The sequence below is a fragment of the Pecten maximus genome, chromosome 12 (genome assembly GCF_902652985.1).
Source record: "Pecten maximus chromosome 12, xPecMax1.1, whole genome shotgun sequence".
NCBI classification, from domain to species: domain Eukaryota; kingdom Metazoa; phylum Mollusca; class Bivalvia; order Pectinida; family Pectinidae; genus Pecten; species Pecten maximus.
Window position 1 is genome coordinate 17,767,935 of NC_047026.1, and position 16,017 is coordinate 17,783,951.

Genomic DNA, 16,017 nt, shown 5'->3' on the forward strand with positions numbered 1-16,017 from the left:
TATCGGGGTTCTGGGAAACGACCATTCCCTCTGGGATATGAGATGGGTCTCACTTCTGGAAAACTGTTCTCATGCCCTTATAGAATTTGCTTTGAATTAACGCTTCACGTTTATATTTTTCTCTCTGTTTTTATACAGGATGACCTATAGTCATTGTGTTTCGTCCTAGACGTACGCTGTGCATAACTTTTATTTTCAAATCCATATTCTTCCTTAATGCCAAAGCGGATTTCAATCATTACTGGGGAAGGGCAATCAAGATTTCATATACAGGAGACTGGCTTGATCCCTGGGGACAGAGGGGTAGGGGCTGAAAAGGATAACTTTTTTTATTTTTTTATTTTGCTTTAAAACACAACACCTTCTTAATGCCTGAGTGGATTCCAATCACATTAGGCGTGAAACAAAATGGGGAAATTAGCTCAAATTTAGCTTGAAATGTTGTTCATGACTTTACTGAAAAGTAGTTACCCACTCCTTACTAAAATTACACTAACAAATTGGGATTTTACTGAAAGTGATGTGAACATCAAATTTATCATTCTCCCTGCTGTGAGTCTGAAGTTTGTAGTCAGGTGACCGGTAAGGTCCGTGGGCCTCTTGTCTTTCTTTTGCTTTTAATATGAATTTACCAAGTTAGAATATTCAACTTAGTTAATTTTCAATCGTAGTAGTCATCATTGATTGTTTCACTGTTTTAAAATATCAAATCGAAGGTCTCAGACCATAGTTGTCTGTTAAAAAAGATAGATCACGTGTACACGGTTGATGTCGGTTAACCATTTTGTTAAGCTATATATGAAGGTTAATAAATTGCTAATCCAGTCATATCAATTTATACATATCATTCTCAGTGTTAGCCCGGAGTGAAGGAGGAAACCGGAGTCTCCAAGGAGATCCTGGACTGTCATCTCTTAATAGTCTCAACATAGACTGTATTAGTCCCGAGATAGATTTCTCAAAAGAAAAAAAATATAAAACACGACAAAGTCAATCATTGTTGTGCCTCCCTGAATTATTTTCTATTCCTCATAAATAACTTCTTTTTGAGCTTATCTCTTTTACTGCAAAATCTGATATCAATTAAACGTTTTTTTTCTCCTCAATACCATCCACAGGTACGTGTCGTCATTGCAGGTGCTATGTCCGGTCCGTGTGCTGGTGGGGGCGATAGGAACCGGGTGGCCTGCGTGTTCTATGAGGCCACCGCAAGGAAAGAGCTGTAATATGTATTTCATAGCGTAAGTACATCTCATCAACACAAGAACATTCAAAACAAGCCTACCACACCTACACCAGACAAGAGTCAGGCACATGTACCTACCACACCTACACCAGACAAGAGTTAGGTACATGTACCTACCACACCTACACTAGACAAGAGTTAGGTAAATGTACCTACCACACCTACACCAGACAAGAGTTAGGCACATGTACCTACCACACCTACACCAGACAAGAGTTAGGTACATGTACCTATCACACCTACACCAGACAAGAGTTAGGTAAATGTACCTACCACACCTACACCAGACAAGAGTTAGGTACATGTACCTATCACACCTACACCAGACAAGAGTTAGGTACATGTACCTACCACACCTACACCAGACAAGAGTTAGGTACATGTACCTATCACACCTACACCAGACAAGAGTTAGGCACATGTACCTACCACACCTACACCAGACAAGAGTTAGGCACATGTACCTACCACACCTACACCAGACAAGAGTTAGGCACATGTACCTACCAATCCTATACACCAGACAAGAGACTGAGTTAGATACCTACCACTCCTACACCAGACAAGAGTTAGGTACATGTACCTACCACACCTACACCAGACAAGAGTTAGGTACATGTACCTACCACACCTACACCAGACAAGAGTTAGGTACATGTACCTACCACACCTACACTAGACAAGAGTTAGATACCTACCACTCCTAAATATCAGACAAGAGTTAGGTACCTACCACTCCTACACCAGACAAGAGTTAGGCACACGTACCAACCACTCCTTAACGTCAGACAAGAGTTAGGTACCTACCACTCCTAAGACATGACAAGAGTTAGGTACCTACCACTCCTAAACACCACACAGGAGTTAGATACCTAGCTACCACTCCTAAACACCAGACAAGTGTTAGGCACATGTACCAACCACTCCTAAACGTCAGAGAAGAGTTAGGTACCTACCACTCATATCACAAGACAAGAGTTAGGTACATACCACTCGTCAACTCCAGACAAGAGTTAGGTCAAGTTAAATACATACCAACTTACTATTAACACAGAACAAGAGACCATGCTTATCTTAAACCCATTTCACTATATATATATTATATGAATAAATCACCGTTGAATGAGTGTCAAATCTACATTTATAGTCGCTTTAACTATGAACGTTGATAAATGACGTTGTTGTAATATTTTGTTAGTCATTGACTTATCATTTTCGGCAGTGCTGACGTAGCCGAAAAACATGAGTTCGAAGCAGCCTTCAGGTGCTCCGTCAAGATGATCGATTACAGGTAATTTTCCTATAATTTTCGTTTATTAATCAAATTTAAACTGCGCCTTAAGTCAAGTTCCATTTAAAATAATTTGAATATATTATATAAAATGATAAACAAAAGTAATACAGAATTGCGCATGTTGCAAATTCATTGTCGTTAAAAAAATTGTAAATTTGATTTTCTGACGCTTGAATATATTCCTAGTGTTGTACGTATGAATATTAATAAAGTGTGCAAAAAACACTGTGCACACCACATGAACATTTCAAAAGCTTTCTCTCTCCGTGATTTATAGTAATCTGATTAATGGTATTCATCCTCTGTTTAGATCATTCACGATGCAGCTTGAGAAGAACAATAGTACGGGATCGATCATGATGGAATTATCAGCAGAGGTATCGTAGTTGTATAGTATATGTATGCGTTAATAACGAACGCCATCTTACCAGGTGGTACTGCTGGCAGATTTAAGTGCCCGAGCTTTGCTGTAACCTGTATATTATCAGGTGGTACTGCTGGCAGATTTAAGTCCCCGAGGTTTGCTGTAGCCTGTATATTATCAGGTGGTACTGCTGGCAGATTTAAGTCCCCGAGGTTTGCTGTAACCTGTATGTTACCATGTGGTACTGCTAGCAGATTTAAGTGCCCAAAGTTTGCTGTAGCCTGTATGTTACCACGTGGTACTGCAGGCAGATTTAAGTACCCGAGGTTTGCTGTAACTTGAATGCCACGTTTAATTAATTTGAATTGTCTCGTGGTTCTGAATGAATTTACACACATGCTTGACAATTGTTTGTGAAATCCAATATCGAAAATTTTGAAATTCATTTCATCAAGGAGTTTGTGTTTCCAGATATTGACACCTCACTCCCCACCCTTTGTTTATATTCGTTTATTTTAACTCTGCTGTATTTAACTCTCAGTTTAGTCTTGTTCTGGTGATTCTTTAGTAAATCTTTCCGGGGCAGCATGGTATTTGCCGCTCACTTGTCTTATGAGTTCTGGTTTACTGTCAGTCACTATTCAGTTTAGGAAATACTTTATCCAAGTCGCTGCTCATCCGGGAAAAACATATAGTATATACTATATACTAATATATAGTATATATACTATATTTTGCAAAATATTGGGAAATTGGTAGGACAGAGGAACTGTCATATCAGTGATATGTCTTAAATATAATATACGTTTGTACTGTTATTGAATAATGTATAATTTATGTGCTTAGTATATTATCATATAAACACACTATAAGGAAAACATGTTGAAAAAACGTGCACGTGTTTGGATACAATATATACCGACTTTTCTATTCTTTATCTATTTACCTAAAGGGGCATGTCTCTGTAATGCTGACGACCCAAAGTAAACAGCTGGAGTTTTTCTCCAGCCTAGCGAGGAGGGGCGTCCTCAGGAAAGTACAACAACTATACGTCAAACTTGACGTCACAAATGAGAACACAACATCACAGCAGTATATGGCATATTTACAACAACTTCGAGATATACATTCGAGTGGCTTCAGGATTTATCATTTCAAGAGAATTTACCAACATGCGTACAAGTCCAACAGGTGGAGAACCGGTGGATATGTCTTGTTTTTTGTAAGCATTCAATTTCTCTTGTTTTGGTGCATGCATGCGTAACTCATTAATTGTACATTATGTATTGAGTTTTCATTATGGGAATGTCATGCTTTCTTCAGACTTGGATTAACATTTACTAAAACAAATCCTCCTAATCTTTATAAATTGTGTGTTCAGATGCCAGTGTTTTTACAATCAAAATATATCTCAACTTGATGTATATTCCAAGAGCACATTTTATTATAGATGTTGGTATGAAAAAAATCCCTTAATACTTACATTATCTAAAAATACAAACGGTATCTCTCCAGAATAATACATTTATCCAGCTATGTGGTCTATTATTGACGGTATTCAGACTAATACTAACACTATGTGGACTATTACTGGCGGTATTCAGACTAATACTAACACTATGTGGACTATTACTGACGGTATTCAGACTAATACTAACACTATGTGGACTATTACTGACGGTATTCAGACTAATACTAACACTATGTGGACTATTACTGACGGTATTCAGACTAATACTAACACTATGTGGACTATTACTGGCGGTATTCAGACTAATACTAACACTATGTGGAATATTACTGACGGTATTCAGACTAATACTAACACTATGTGGATTATTACTGACGATATTCAGACTAATACTAACACTATGTGGACTATTACTGGCGGTATTCATACTAATATTAACACTATGTGGACTATTACTGACGGTATTCATACTAATATTAACACTTTGTGGACTATTACTGACGGTATTCATACTAATATTAACACTTTGTGGACTATTACTGACGGTATTCAGACTAATACTAACACTATGTGGACTATTGCTGGCGGTATTCAGACTAATACTAACACTATGTGGACTATTACTGACGGTATTCAGACTAATACTAACACTATGTGGACTATTACTGACGGTATTCAGACTAATACTAACACTATGTGGAATATTACTGACGGTATTCAGACTAATACTAACACTATGTGGACTATTACTGACGGTATTCAGACTAATACTAACACTATGTGGTCTATTATTGACGGTATTCAGACTAATACTAACATTATGTGGATTATTACTGACGGTATTCAGACTAATACTAACACTATGTGGACTATTACTGACGGTATTCAGACTAATACTAACACTATGTGGTCTATTATTGACGGTATTCAGACTAATACTAACATTATGTGGATTATTACTGACGGTATTCAGACTAATACTAACATTATGTGGACTATTACTGACGGTATTCAGACTAATACTAACACTATGTGGACTATTACTGGCGGTATTCAGACTAATACTAACACTATGTGGACTATTACTGACGGTATTCAGACTAATACTAACACTATGTGGACTATTACTGACGGTATTCAGACTAATACTAACACTATGTGGACTATTACTGACGGTATTCAGACTAATACTAACACTATGTGGACTATTACTGGCGGTATTCAGACTAATACTAACACTATGTGGAATATTACTGACGGTATCCAGACTAATACTAACACTATGTGGATTATTACTGACGATATTCAGACTAATACTAACACTATGTGGACTATTACTGGCGGTATTCATACTAATATTAACACTATGTGGACTATTACTGACGGTATTCATACTAATATTAACACTTTGTGGACTATTACTGACGGTATTCATACTAATATTAACACTTTGTGGACTATTACTGACGGTATTCAGACTAATACTAACACTATGTGGACTATTGCTGGCGGTATTCAGACTAATACTAACACTATGTGGACTATTACTGACGGTATTCAGACTAATACTAACACTATGTGGACTATTACTGACGGTATTCAGACTAATACTAACACTATGTGGACTATTACTGACGGTATTCAGACTAATTCTAACATTATGTGGAATGTTACTGACGGTATTCAGACTAATACTAACACTATGTGAACTATTCCTGGCGGTATTCAGACTAATATTAACACTATGTGGACTATTACTGACGGTATTCAGACTAATATTAACACTATGTGGACTATTACTGGCGGTATTCAGACTAATACTAACACTATGTGGACTATTACTGACGGTATTCAGACTAATACTAACACTATGTGGACTATTACTGGCGGTATTCAGACTAATACTGACACTATGTGGACTATTACTGGCGGTATTCAGACTAATACTGACACTATGTGGACTATTACTGACGGTATTCAGACTAATACTAACACTATGTAGACTATTACTGACGGTATTCAGACTAATACTAACACTATGTGGACTATTACTGACGGTATTCAGACTAATACTAACACTATGTGGTCTATTATTGACGGTATTCAGACTAATACTAACATTATGTGGATTATTACTGACGGTATTCAGACTAATACTAACATTATGTGGACTATTACTGACGGTATTCAGACTAATACTAACACTATGTGGACTATTACTGACGGTATTCAGACTAATACTAACACTATGTGGAATATTACTGACGGTATTCAGACTAATACTAACACTATGTGGACTATTACTGACGGTATTCAGACTAATACTAACACTATGTGGTCTATTATTGACGGTATTCAGACTAATACTAACATTATGTGGATTATTACTGACGGTATTCAGACTAATACTAACACTATGTGGACTATTACTGGCGGTATTCAGACTAATACTAACACTATGTGGACTATTACTGACGGTATTCAGACTAATACTAACATTATGTGGACTATTACTGACGGTATTCAGACTAATACTAACACTATGTGGACTATTACTGACGGTATTCAGACTCATACTAACACTATGTGGACTATTACTGACGGTATTCAGACTAATACTAACACTATGTGGACTATTACTGACGGTATTCAGACTAATACTAACACTATGTGGACTATTACTGGCGGTATTCATACTAATACTAACACTATGTGGACTATTACTGACGGTATTCAGACTAATACTAACACTATGTGGACTATTACTGACGGTATTCAGACTAATACTAACACTATGTGGACTATTACTGGCGGTATTCATACTAATACTAACACTATGTGGACTATTACTGACGGTATTCAGACTAATATTAACACTATGTGGACTATTACTGTCGGTATTCAGACTAATACTAACACTATGTGGACTATTACTGGCGGTATTCATACTAATACTAACACTATGTGGACTATTGCTGGCGGTATTCAGACTAATACTAACGCTATGTGGACTATTACTATCGGTATTCAAACTAATATTAACACTATGTGGACTATTACTGGCGGTATTCAGACTAATATTAATACTATGTGGACTATTACTGGCGGTATTCAGACTAATACTAACACTATGTGGACTATTACTGACGGTATACAGACTAATACTAACACTATGTGGTCTATTACTGACGGTATTCAGACTAATACTAACACTATGTGGTCTATTATTGACGGTATTCAGACTAATACTAACACTATGTGGACTATTACTGACGGTATTCAGACTAATACTAACACTATGTGGACTATTACTGACGGTATTCAGACTAATACTAACACTATGTGGACTATTACTGGCGGTATTCATACTAATACTAACATTATGTGGACTATTACTGACGGTATTCAGACTAAGACTAACACTATGTGGACTATTACTGGCGGTATTCATACTAATACTAACACTATGTGGACTATTACTGACGGTATTCAGACTAATACTAACACTATGTGGACTATTACTGGCGGTATTCAGACTAATACTGACACTATGTGGACTATAACTGGCGGTATTCAGACTAATACTAACACTATGTGGATTATTACTGACGGTATTCAGACTAATACTAACACTATGTGGACTATTACTGACGGTATTCAGACTAATACTAACACTATGTGGACTATTACTGACGGTATTCAGACTAATTCTAACATTATGTGGAATGTTACTGACGGTATTCAGACTAATACTAACACTATGTGGACTATTCCTGGCGGTATTCAGACTAATATTAACACTATGTGGACTATTACTGACGGTATTCAGACTAATATTAACACTATGTGGACTATTACTGGCGGTATTCAGACTAATACTAACACTATGTGGACTATTACTGACGGTATTCAGACTAATACTAACACTATGTGGACTATTACTGGCGGTATTCAGACTAATACTGACACTATGTGGACTATTACTGACGGTATTCAGACTAATACTAACACTATGTAGACTATTACTGACGGTATTCAGACTAATACTAACACTATGTGGACTATTACTGACGGTATTCAGACTAATACTGACACGATGTGGACTATTACTGGCGGTATTCAGACTAATACTGACACTATGTGGACTATTACTGACGGTATTCAGACTAATATTAACACTATGTGGACTATTACTGGCGGTATTCAGACTAATACTAACACTATGTGGACTATTACTGACGGTATTCAGACTAATACTAACACTATGTGGACTATTACTGGCGGTATTCAGACTAATACTGACACTATGTGGACTATTACTGACGGTATTCAGACTAATACTAACACTATGTAGACTATTACTGACGGTATTCAGACTTATACTAACACTATGTGGACTATTACTGGCGGTATTCAGACTAATACTAACACTATGTGGACTATTACTGACGGTATTCAGACTAATACTAACACTATGTGGACTATTACTGGCGGTATTCAGACTAATACTGACACGATGTGGACTATTACTGACGGTATTCAGACTAATACTAACACTATGTGGACTATTACTGACGGTATTCAGACTAATACTAACACTATGTGGACTATTACTGGCGGTATTAAGACTAATACTGACACTATGTGGACTATTACTGGCGGTATTCAGACTAATACTGACACGATGTGGACTATTACTGGCGGTATTCAGACTAAGACTGACACTATGTGGTCTGTCTAAACTTCAGATTTCCTTTATTTAAATCCCTTTCTGAGCAGTAATGTATGTATTCCAATCATGCATTCATTTAAATGATCATTGAAGTGCTCCAATAAAACTAAGTGTATTTCGACCTAACATTATAAGCATCCTTAATTATAAGATAGAATTACGAAATCGTATTGCTTTACGAGAACAAGTGTATACGTGTACAGACTAGCGTGAATGATTGATGACTCCGAATAGTATTTGTTTAGCCTTAGTTAAACACTGTAAACTTCCTTGTACACGAAGATGAATAAAAAGGTAACTTCCCCGATTTGTAATGTTCACATTGATAATATTAGTCAGATATAATTGTGTCCTTACATTTGCTAAGGGTGTGACAATAAGTCATAGAACATCTTTATTTGTGATCTCTGAGTAAATGACGTTACGGATCTAGTAATCCTTTCAATGTAGTCTTCTTCGTTTTGGAAAAAGAAAAAAAGTTATCAATGTATTTTATCATATGGTCAGAGGTCAAATGTTACACCTAATTTTCCATATTTTATATTTTATGAAAATTTTAGCGAGAATACATCAATGAACTCCCCCATCCGTTCGAACAATCTTTTGAGGCGACAGTTTGAACTCATTTTGTTCTTATTTATGAAAGGGTTACCGTAATTTGTGCCATAATACACACTTCAGCTTGTATAGGAATGTGGCTGGACTCCCAACAGGAAATGAATAATGAGTTACATCAATTTAATCAAATAGATAATAGTTGCACGCCATGCTGTTTTTTTGTTTACTTTATAGATCCGCGATAAATCAAACGTGTCCCCAGCTCCAATATTACCTCCTATTACATATCTAAGGAATGTCACTGCTGTCCAGGGCGCTGCTTTATACCACGAGTAAGTCACCAGTATATTATGCTTCATGGAATCCTCTTCATTAGAGCCTTGTGACGTTAGGGCATTTAAACCCACGGTGTTTACCTATATTAGAAGTCTTTGAAATGCGAATACCCTAAAATCTCGATAATAAGCCTGAATCGAAAATAGGCCGGTCTTGAAAGTAAGACTTGGATTTCTTGCTGTCAAATGTATCTTTAAAATATGCCTGCTTTGAAAATAGACCGTCCTTGAAAAAATAAGCCGACATATTTACCAGGTTGGCACTTCTCAAAACCCTTTGTTTTTTTAATAAAACCCCATTTACTAAGCATATATATATATGTGTGTGTGTATATATACATACAGTATTAATAATATGTTCATGTACTTGTACTTAATTTATAACTACCGTCAAACCCCTATGATTCGAACTTCGTTGATTTGATTTCTCGCTGTATCGAAAGTTTTGCTTGGTCCCGGATTTTCTCAATATATATATATAACGCTACTAACGAACCTATGTATGCATATAATCAATATTATGCTTTTTTCACTGAAATGCCATACTATTCAACTGTAAAAAGGAAAGCTTCCTGTCCCGAACAGATGCTGTCCTTATAGTTGTTATCTGGCTCGAAATACAATATTTGCAAGAGATTTGATATCGCTATGTTCGCAGTCATGGAATATTCATACCATGAATTATGAATTTATATAATATAATACATACACATAAATGGATATATAATTGGTCTATTGCTTAGCACAGAAAGCTTAAAAGGTGTTCTTGCGCGAAATTTAATTCAACCCCGAAATATTGTCTCGGTAAAATATAACTATATAGTAATCCAAACACACAATCTAACATTTATAATTGCATTATTGACACGGTAAAGTGACTTTTTCTTTAAATAACGTTTTCATGTACTTATTTTTTATTTAACCAATGAAAATATAGAATACAAAATTGACGGGCAATCAAAATTCTGGAATAAGCATGCATCATTTGCTGAAACAACACTGCAAATCTGCTGATGTTTTGAATATTAACATACAATTCAACAACATTTCCTAACAGAGCTCCAAAGAATAAGAATAACGCGGAGTAAAAGCATCAGTAAATTCTGTGTTCAGATTTTGAGCAATTTCTCGGTTCCTTGTTTCAGTTACATGCTACAGTCACAGATTCTATGTAATGCCTTGGTACGGGTCGGTCAGATCGGTAATGGCGGCTGGGAAATTTGTAACGACACGGATGTACGTCCAGCGTCAGAGTGTTTAGTCTACTCCTTCGGGTGAGTCAAGGAATTCACAGCAAGAGACATCCTCTTTTGTACCGAGTAAATAACAGTGTTTCTATAGATCATATTAATTATAATTAGAAGTTTTATATACATGTGTGTACCAATATATCACAGCTACATAGCCGTCCCAAAGCAGTCCACAAATTGTTACATTTTCCTTTAGAAACATAGAGTTTAGATTTAAGCGTTGATAAAATAACTTGGAGAAGCAGGTAGATATAGTGAGGATTAAAGTCACTTAAGGATTCTTTTGATTCACAAGACTGAAATTGAGCTGCGCCTTTATTTGTATTGAAGCCTAAAACCATCTTGATTCCGGACTTTGCGTGTGGCGAACCGAAAGTGTTATACCCTAAGTGTAAAAAGTCTTTAATCCTTTCTGTTTCGAGATCACCAAAATATTTCAACAATTTTTATATAAAAAATGTACATGTATAATGTAATTTACATCTAGATATTGGTATTTACATCATCACTGAAGTTGAAATACATATGTAACATGTGTTCCATTGCTATTCATTCATTCATTCATTCATTTATTTGTAAATAAAATTAATTTACATGTTGCATACTGGAGATTGAGCATTTGAAAAATATTGCTATATGTAATGTTTGTTACACTGTTATCAATTTATTTATCTATTTACTTTTTTTGTATTATTATGTATATGTTACATACAGGATGAATGGGAATTGGGCGTTTGAAATAGACATGATACGAAAGTTTGGTTGCACTGTTCACTCCTTTGATCAGAAGTAAGTAGTACTACCACAGTAAAACCTGATAAGACGGAATTGTTATCCGATTATTAAAATATTCCATATTTCTAAATATTCCGGGATTGAGAATTCAACTGATATATATAAGTCTTGACAACGTTTGTTCCGATAGAGAAATAAAAGAGATATTTGCAATGTATCATATTATATTAATTAGCAATGATCTTCTGACGAAGTGTTGTATTGTTAAGGAGGTAACATTGAGCTGGGAGTTGAACGTGAATTGAAACGTAATACAGTATGATATTTAGCTTAATAAATATATAATTCTATATAAAGCCCGAGTTTCGAGATGTAGTAACAATAAATGATTAAAGTCCGAGTATTGTTGCTTATCGAATTGTCCCTGATATTCATGTAAGACATCCATGCAGGGATACATCTGAAACTATTGCTACCTTGTCTCAATATCGTCAATAAACGTCTCTTATCCACCCCAGTACAGCATGGAAGATAGGGGGAAGCCTGGCCTAAACAACAACAAATTGTAGCGACGTTCTCAGTGAAATAAATCTAATTCGTTGGAGATATGATATTGTAGATTATCATATGTATGTGCCTTTGCCTGTTTGGAGAAAAGCTATTTCCGTTATCAACTATATCGGTGATATTTGTTCAGAGCAAGCAGTGGAATTAGTTTCCCGGTGGAGATTTATTTTCAATCCTAACCTATATTACACTACCAAATCTTACAGTTATTAAAGTTAAAGACCATGTGTGGATTTATGTGTATCATGATATATTGCCCAATTTAACAAGATTACCCACTCTCTGTATACATGTATTGTAAAAAAGCATTTGAAGCTTAACCCCTTGTCAATGTAATATTTTATAATAAAGCGTGAAGCTGCCATCGTACAAGAATACAAGTCTCATTAGACGCCATTTCATTGGGCTATGGCATGAAGATACATTCCTGTATAAGAATGGTGGTGAGAAGTTCCGGATGGAAACGTTAAAGTTGTTACGTACAAGGATGGGGCACGACAAGGTAGAATCATTTTTGTGTTCAATATGAATATAAAATATTTCCATATTATGCAAGATCGCCACGTGATGTTTGTGTTAGACGCCGTCCGTAAAACCTATAAAAACACATAAAGTGCTATATGACTCGAAATAAGTATTAATGAATTTGTTAAAATATCAAAAACAGAAATATACATATATTTTTGAATTATGATTCAATAGGGAATCTCATATTTTATATAAGATAACCCACATCCTACTTTATAGTTATATAATTTAAGATTGAAATATTCAAATCTATATTTATCACACTACCCGGCAAGAAGTTAAGATAGGAGTTCAATAAGAGAAAGATAATACTAGCCCTTATATAACTTTGAAATATTTACCACATTCAATTTTTGGTTAGTGATGATAAACGTCAAACTATCTATTTTTAAACAGATCCCCATTGACATTATAAAAATCGACATTGGTGCAGCTGAATGGCACATTCTCCCAAACATCATTGAGACTGGTGCCCTTTTGGGAGTAAGACAGCTTCTGATTGAGGTTCACGTAGCCATACAAGGTGCTGATATCCATTTCCGGGAGAAGCTGGTAATTCTCCGGGAGCTGTATGACATGGGGTTCCGTTTGTTCTGGTCACACCCTAGCGATGAGCCCGGAAAGACTTTCAGGTGTTCAGTAAACCAGAAACACACAACATGTTGTTACGAATTACATTTCATTAATAAAAAATATGTTTCATGAATTCATTAACATTCTACACCGACACTTAGCTGTACGTCAGTTATTTTTTTCCTGTAAAATTAAACCTACTGTATTGACTCTGTTCCCCATTGGCACCATCTTCGCTAACCAAGGTTTACTCTACGCTAACGAAATGGAGCTTAGCGTAGTAGCGTAGAGTAACCCTTGGTTACCGAAGATGCATCGACACGGGCTGTTAAAACTGTATCCTACCCTTCCAAAATTAATTGTGAGTATAGCGAGTGTTTATCTGTAGTGCTCTCGCGATTTTATATAGAGAAGAATAAGAGTGCATTGGCAATACTTCAGCTATTTCATAGAAATAAGGAGAGTTTGGGGTAACATTATGTCTATTCTATTAATAGAAGGGGAGTTAATTAGTTATATTTATATTGTCCAACAATGCTATATAAACTCGATATAAACTAGTAGGTAAGAACCCAGGGATATTTTTACACCATGAGTGTGTCTAAGAAACAAAGTCACTTGGGTTGGGGTAAGACTCTCTTTTTTTAGACTCTTGTCTATTTTTACATCAGGATTGTGTTTACCCCATGATGCCTGCAATGTTTTATGTGCTTATAGAGTGTGGATCTCAATGGGCTTTAATTCAAGTACTCTTATGGCTTTCAAATTATAAACTCATATATCAATATTTGATAGATACCTTCGCCTAGATATTGTCGGTAGCTATCTAATCGTCTTCTTCATTGTTGTAATGTATTAAGTGCTGTTTTATACAGCAGTGACTAGTGTTATCGATGTAAACACTATCTAAACATTAAATGACATAAAGGATTTTATTTCATGCGAAAGGTAAGTATGAGGAAGAAATACATTAAGCTAGTGTTGTTTTTTGTTGTTTTTTTTGTCATTGACATTTTATCAAACGGCTAATGCAGACATGTTTACAAAACATATAATATACTTCAGACGAGCTAATCGTACAAACAACAATTTAATGGAATAATCGGAATTACATACTTAGAAGCATTACACTTTGAAATGAATCCTTTACAAAAGGGATTAAACGTTAACGTTATTTAAATGTTGGCCTTTGCTTATCAGTCTTTGTGAAATACTTAAATTATATTCCACTACTTTTTTTATAGCGTCACCAACTTCCTTAGTTTGGCTTTATGTTAGCATATGGTCAGCTACAATAAGGGTTTAGATTAAAACATTGTTCATTATTGTTTATGACGATTAGTTCGGTTATTAAAAAATATGTTCCTGATACAAAAGGAAGCTATCAAAAAGGGCCAATGTTCTCAATATACTATTGTATGTACAAGATCACTATTTCCTGCCAGCTGCACAAACCACCTATATTTCTCAGAAACTTCATATGTCAGACCTATATTTTCAGTGAATGTCATAACCCAAACCTACCTTACAGTAACGTCGTATACCAGATCTACCTTACAGTAACGTCGTACATCAGATCTACCTTACAGTAACGTCGTACACCAGATCTACCTTACAATAACGTCGTACACCAGATCTACCTTACAGTAAAGGCGTACACCAGATCTACCTTACAGTGACGTCGTACACCAGATCTACCTGACAGTAACGTCGTACACCAGATCTACCCAACAGTGACGCCGTACACCAGACCTACCTTACAGTAACGTCGTACACCAGATCTACCCTACAGTGACGCCGTACACCAGATCTACCTTACAGTAACGTTGTACACCAGATCTACCTTACAGTAACGTCGTACACCAGATCTACCTTACAGTAACGTCGTACACCATATCTACCTTACAGTAATGTCGTTCACCAGATCTACCTTACAGTAACGTCGTACACCAGATCTACCTTACCGTGACGTCGTACGCCAGATCTACCTTACAGTGACGTCGTACACCAGATCTTACTTACAGTAACGTCGTACACCAGATCTGCATTACAGTAACGTTGTACACCAGATCTACCTTACAGTAACGTCGTACACCAGATCTACCGTACACTAACGTCGTACACCAGATCTACCTTACAGTAACGTCGTACACCAGATATACCTTACAGTAACGTCGTACACCAGATCTACCTTACAGTAACGTCGTACACCATATCTACCTTACAGTGACGTCGTACACCAGACCTAACTTACAGTAACGTCGTACACCAGATCTACCCTACAGTGACGCCGTACAGCAGTTATACCTTACAGTAATGTCGTACACCAGATCTACCTTACAGTAACGTCGTACACCAGATCTA

At 36.1% G+C, this 16,017-nt stretch overlaps 1 protein-coding gene across 1 annotated transcript; it reads left to right on the forward strand.

Moving 5' to 3' along the window:
- The first annotated feature begins 1,118 nt into the window (after nucleotides 1–1,118).
- Nucleotides 1,119–13,809, forward strand: LOC117339879 (methyltransferase-like protein 24). The gene is made up of 9 exons (XM_033901590.1): nucleotides 1,119–1,241; nucleotides 2,469–2,537; nucleotides 2,851–2,917; nucleotides 3,857–4,126; nucleotides 9,900–9,997; nucleotides 11,146–11,274; nucleotides 11,965–12,039; nucleotides 12,904–13,054; nucleotides 13,477–13,809. Exons 1-9 carry the CDS (start codon nucleotides 1,198–1,200, stop codon nucleotides 13,783–13,785), a joined length of 1,212 nt encoding a protein of 403 aa, XP_033757481.1. The 5' UTR covers nucleotides 1,119–1,197; the 3' UTR covers nucleotides 13,786–13,809.
- Nucleotides 13,810–16,017: the final 2,208 nt, after the last annotated feature.

Bases quoted from the DNA above. Each gene is read 5' to 3' on its own strand.
- LOC117339879 (XM_033901590.1), top strand. From the start codon at position 1,198: ATGAGGCCACCGCAAGGAAAGAGCTGTAATATGTATTTCATAGC. The intron at 1,242-2,468 runs GTAAGTACATCT...CATTTTCGGCAG, and splicing joins TGTAATATGTATTTCATAGC to TGCTGACGTAGCCGAAAAAC. The intron at 9,998-11,145 runs GTAAGTCACCAG...TCCTTGTTTCAG, and splicing joins GGCGCTGCTTTATACCACGA to TTACATGCTACAGTCACAGA.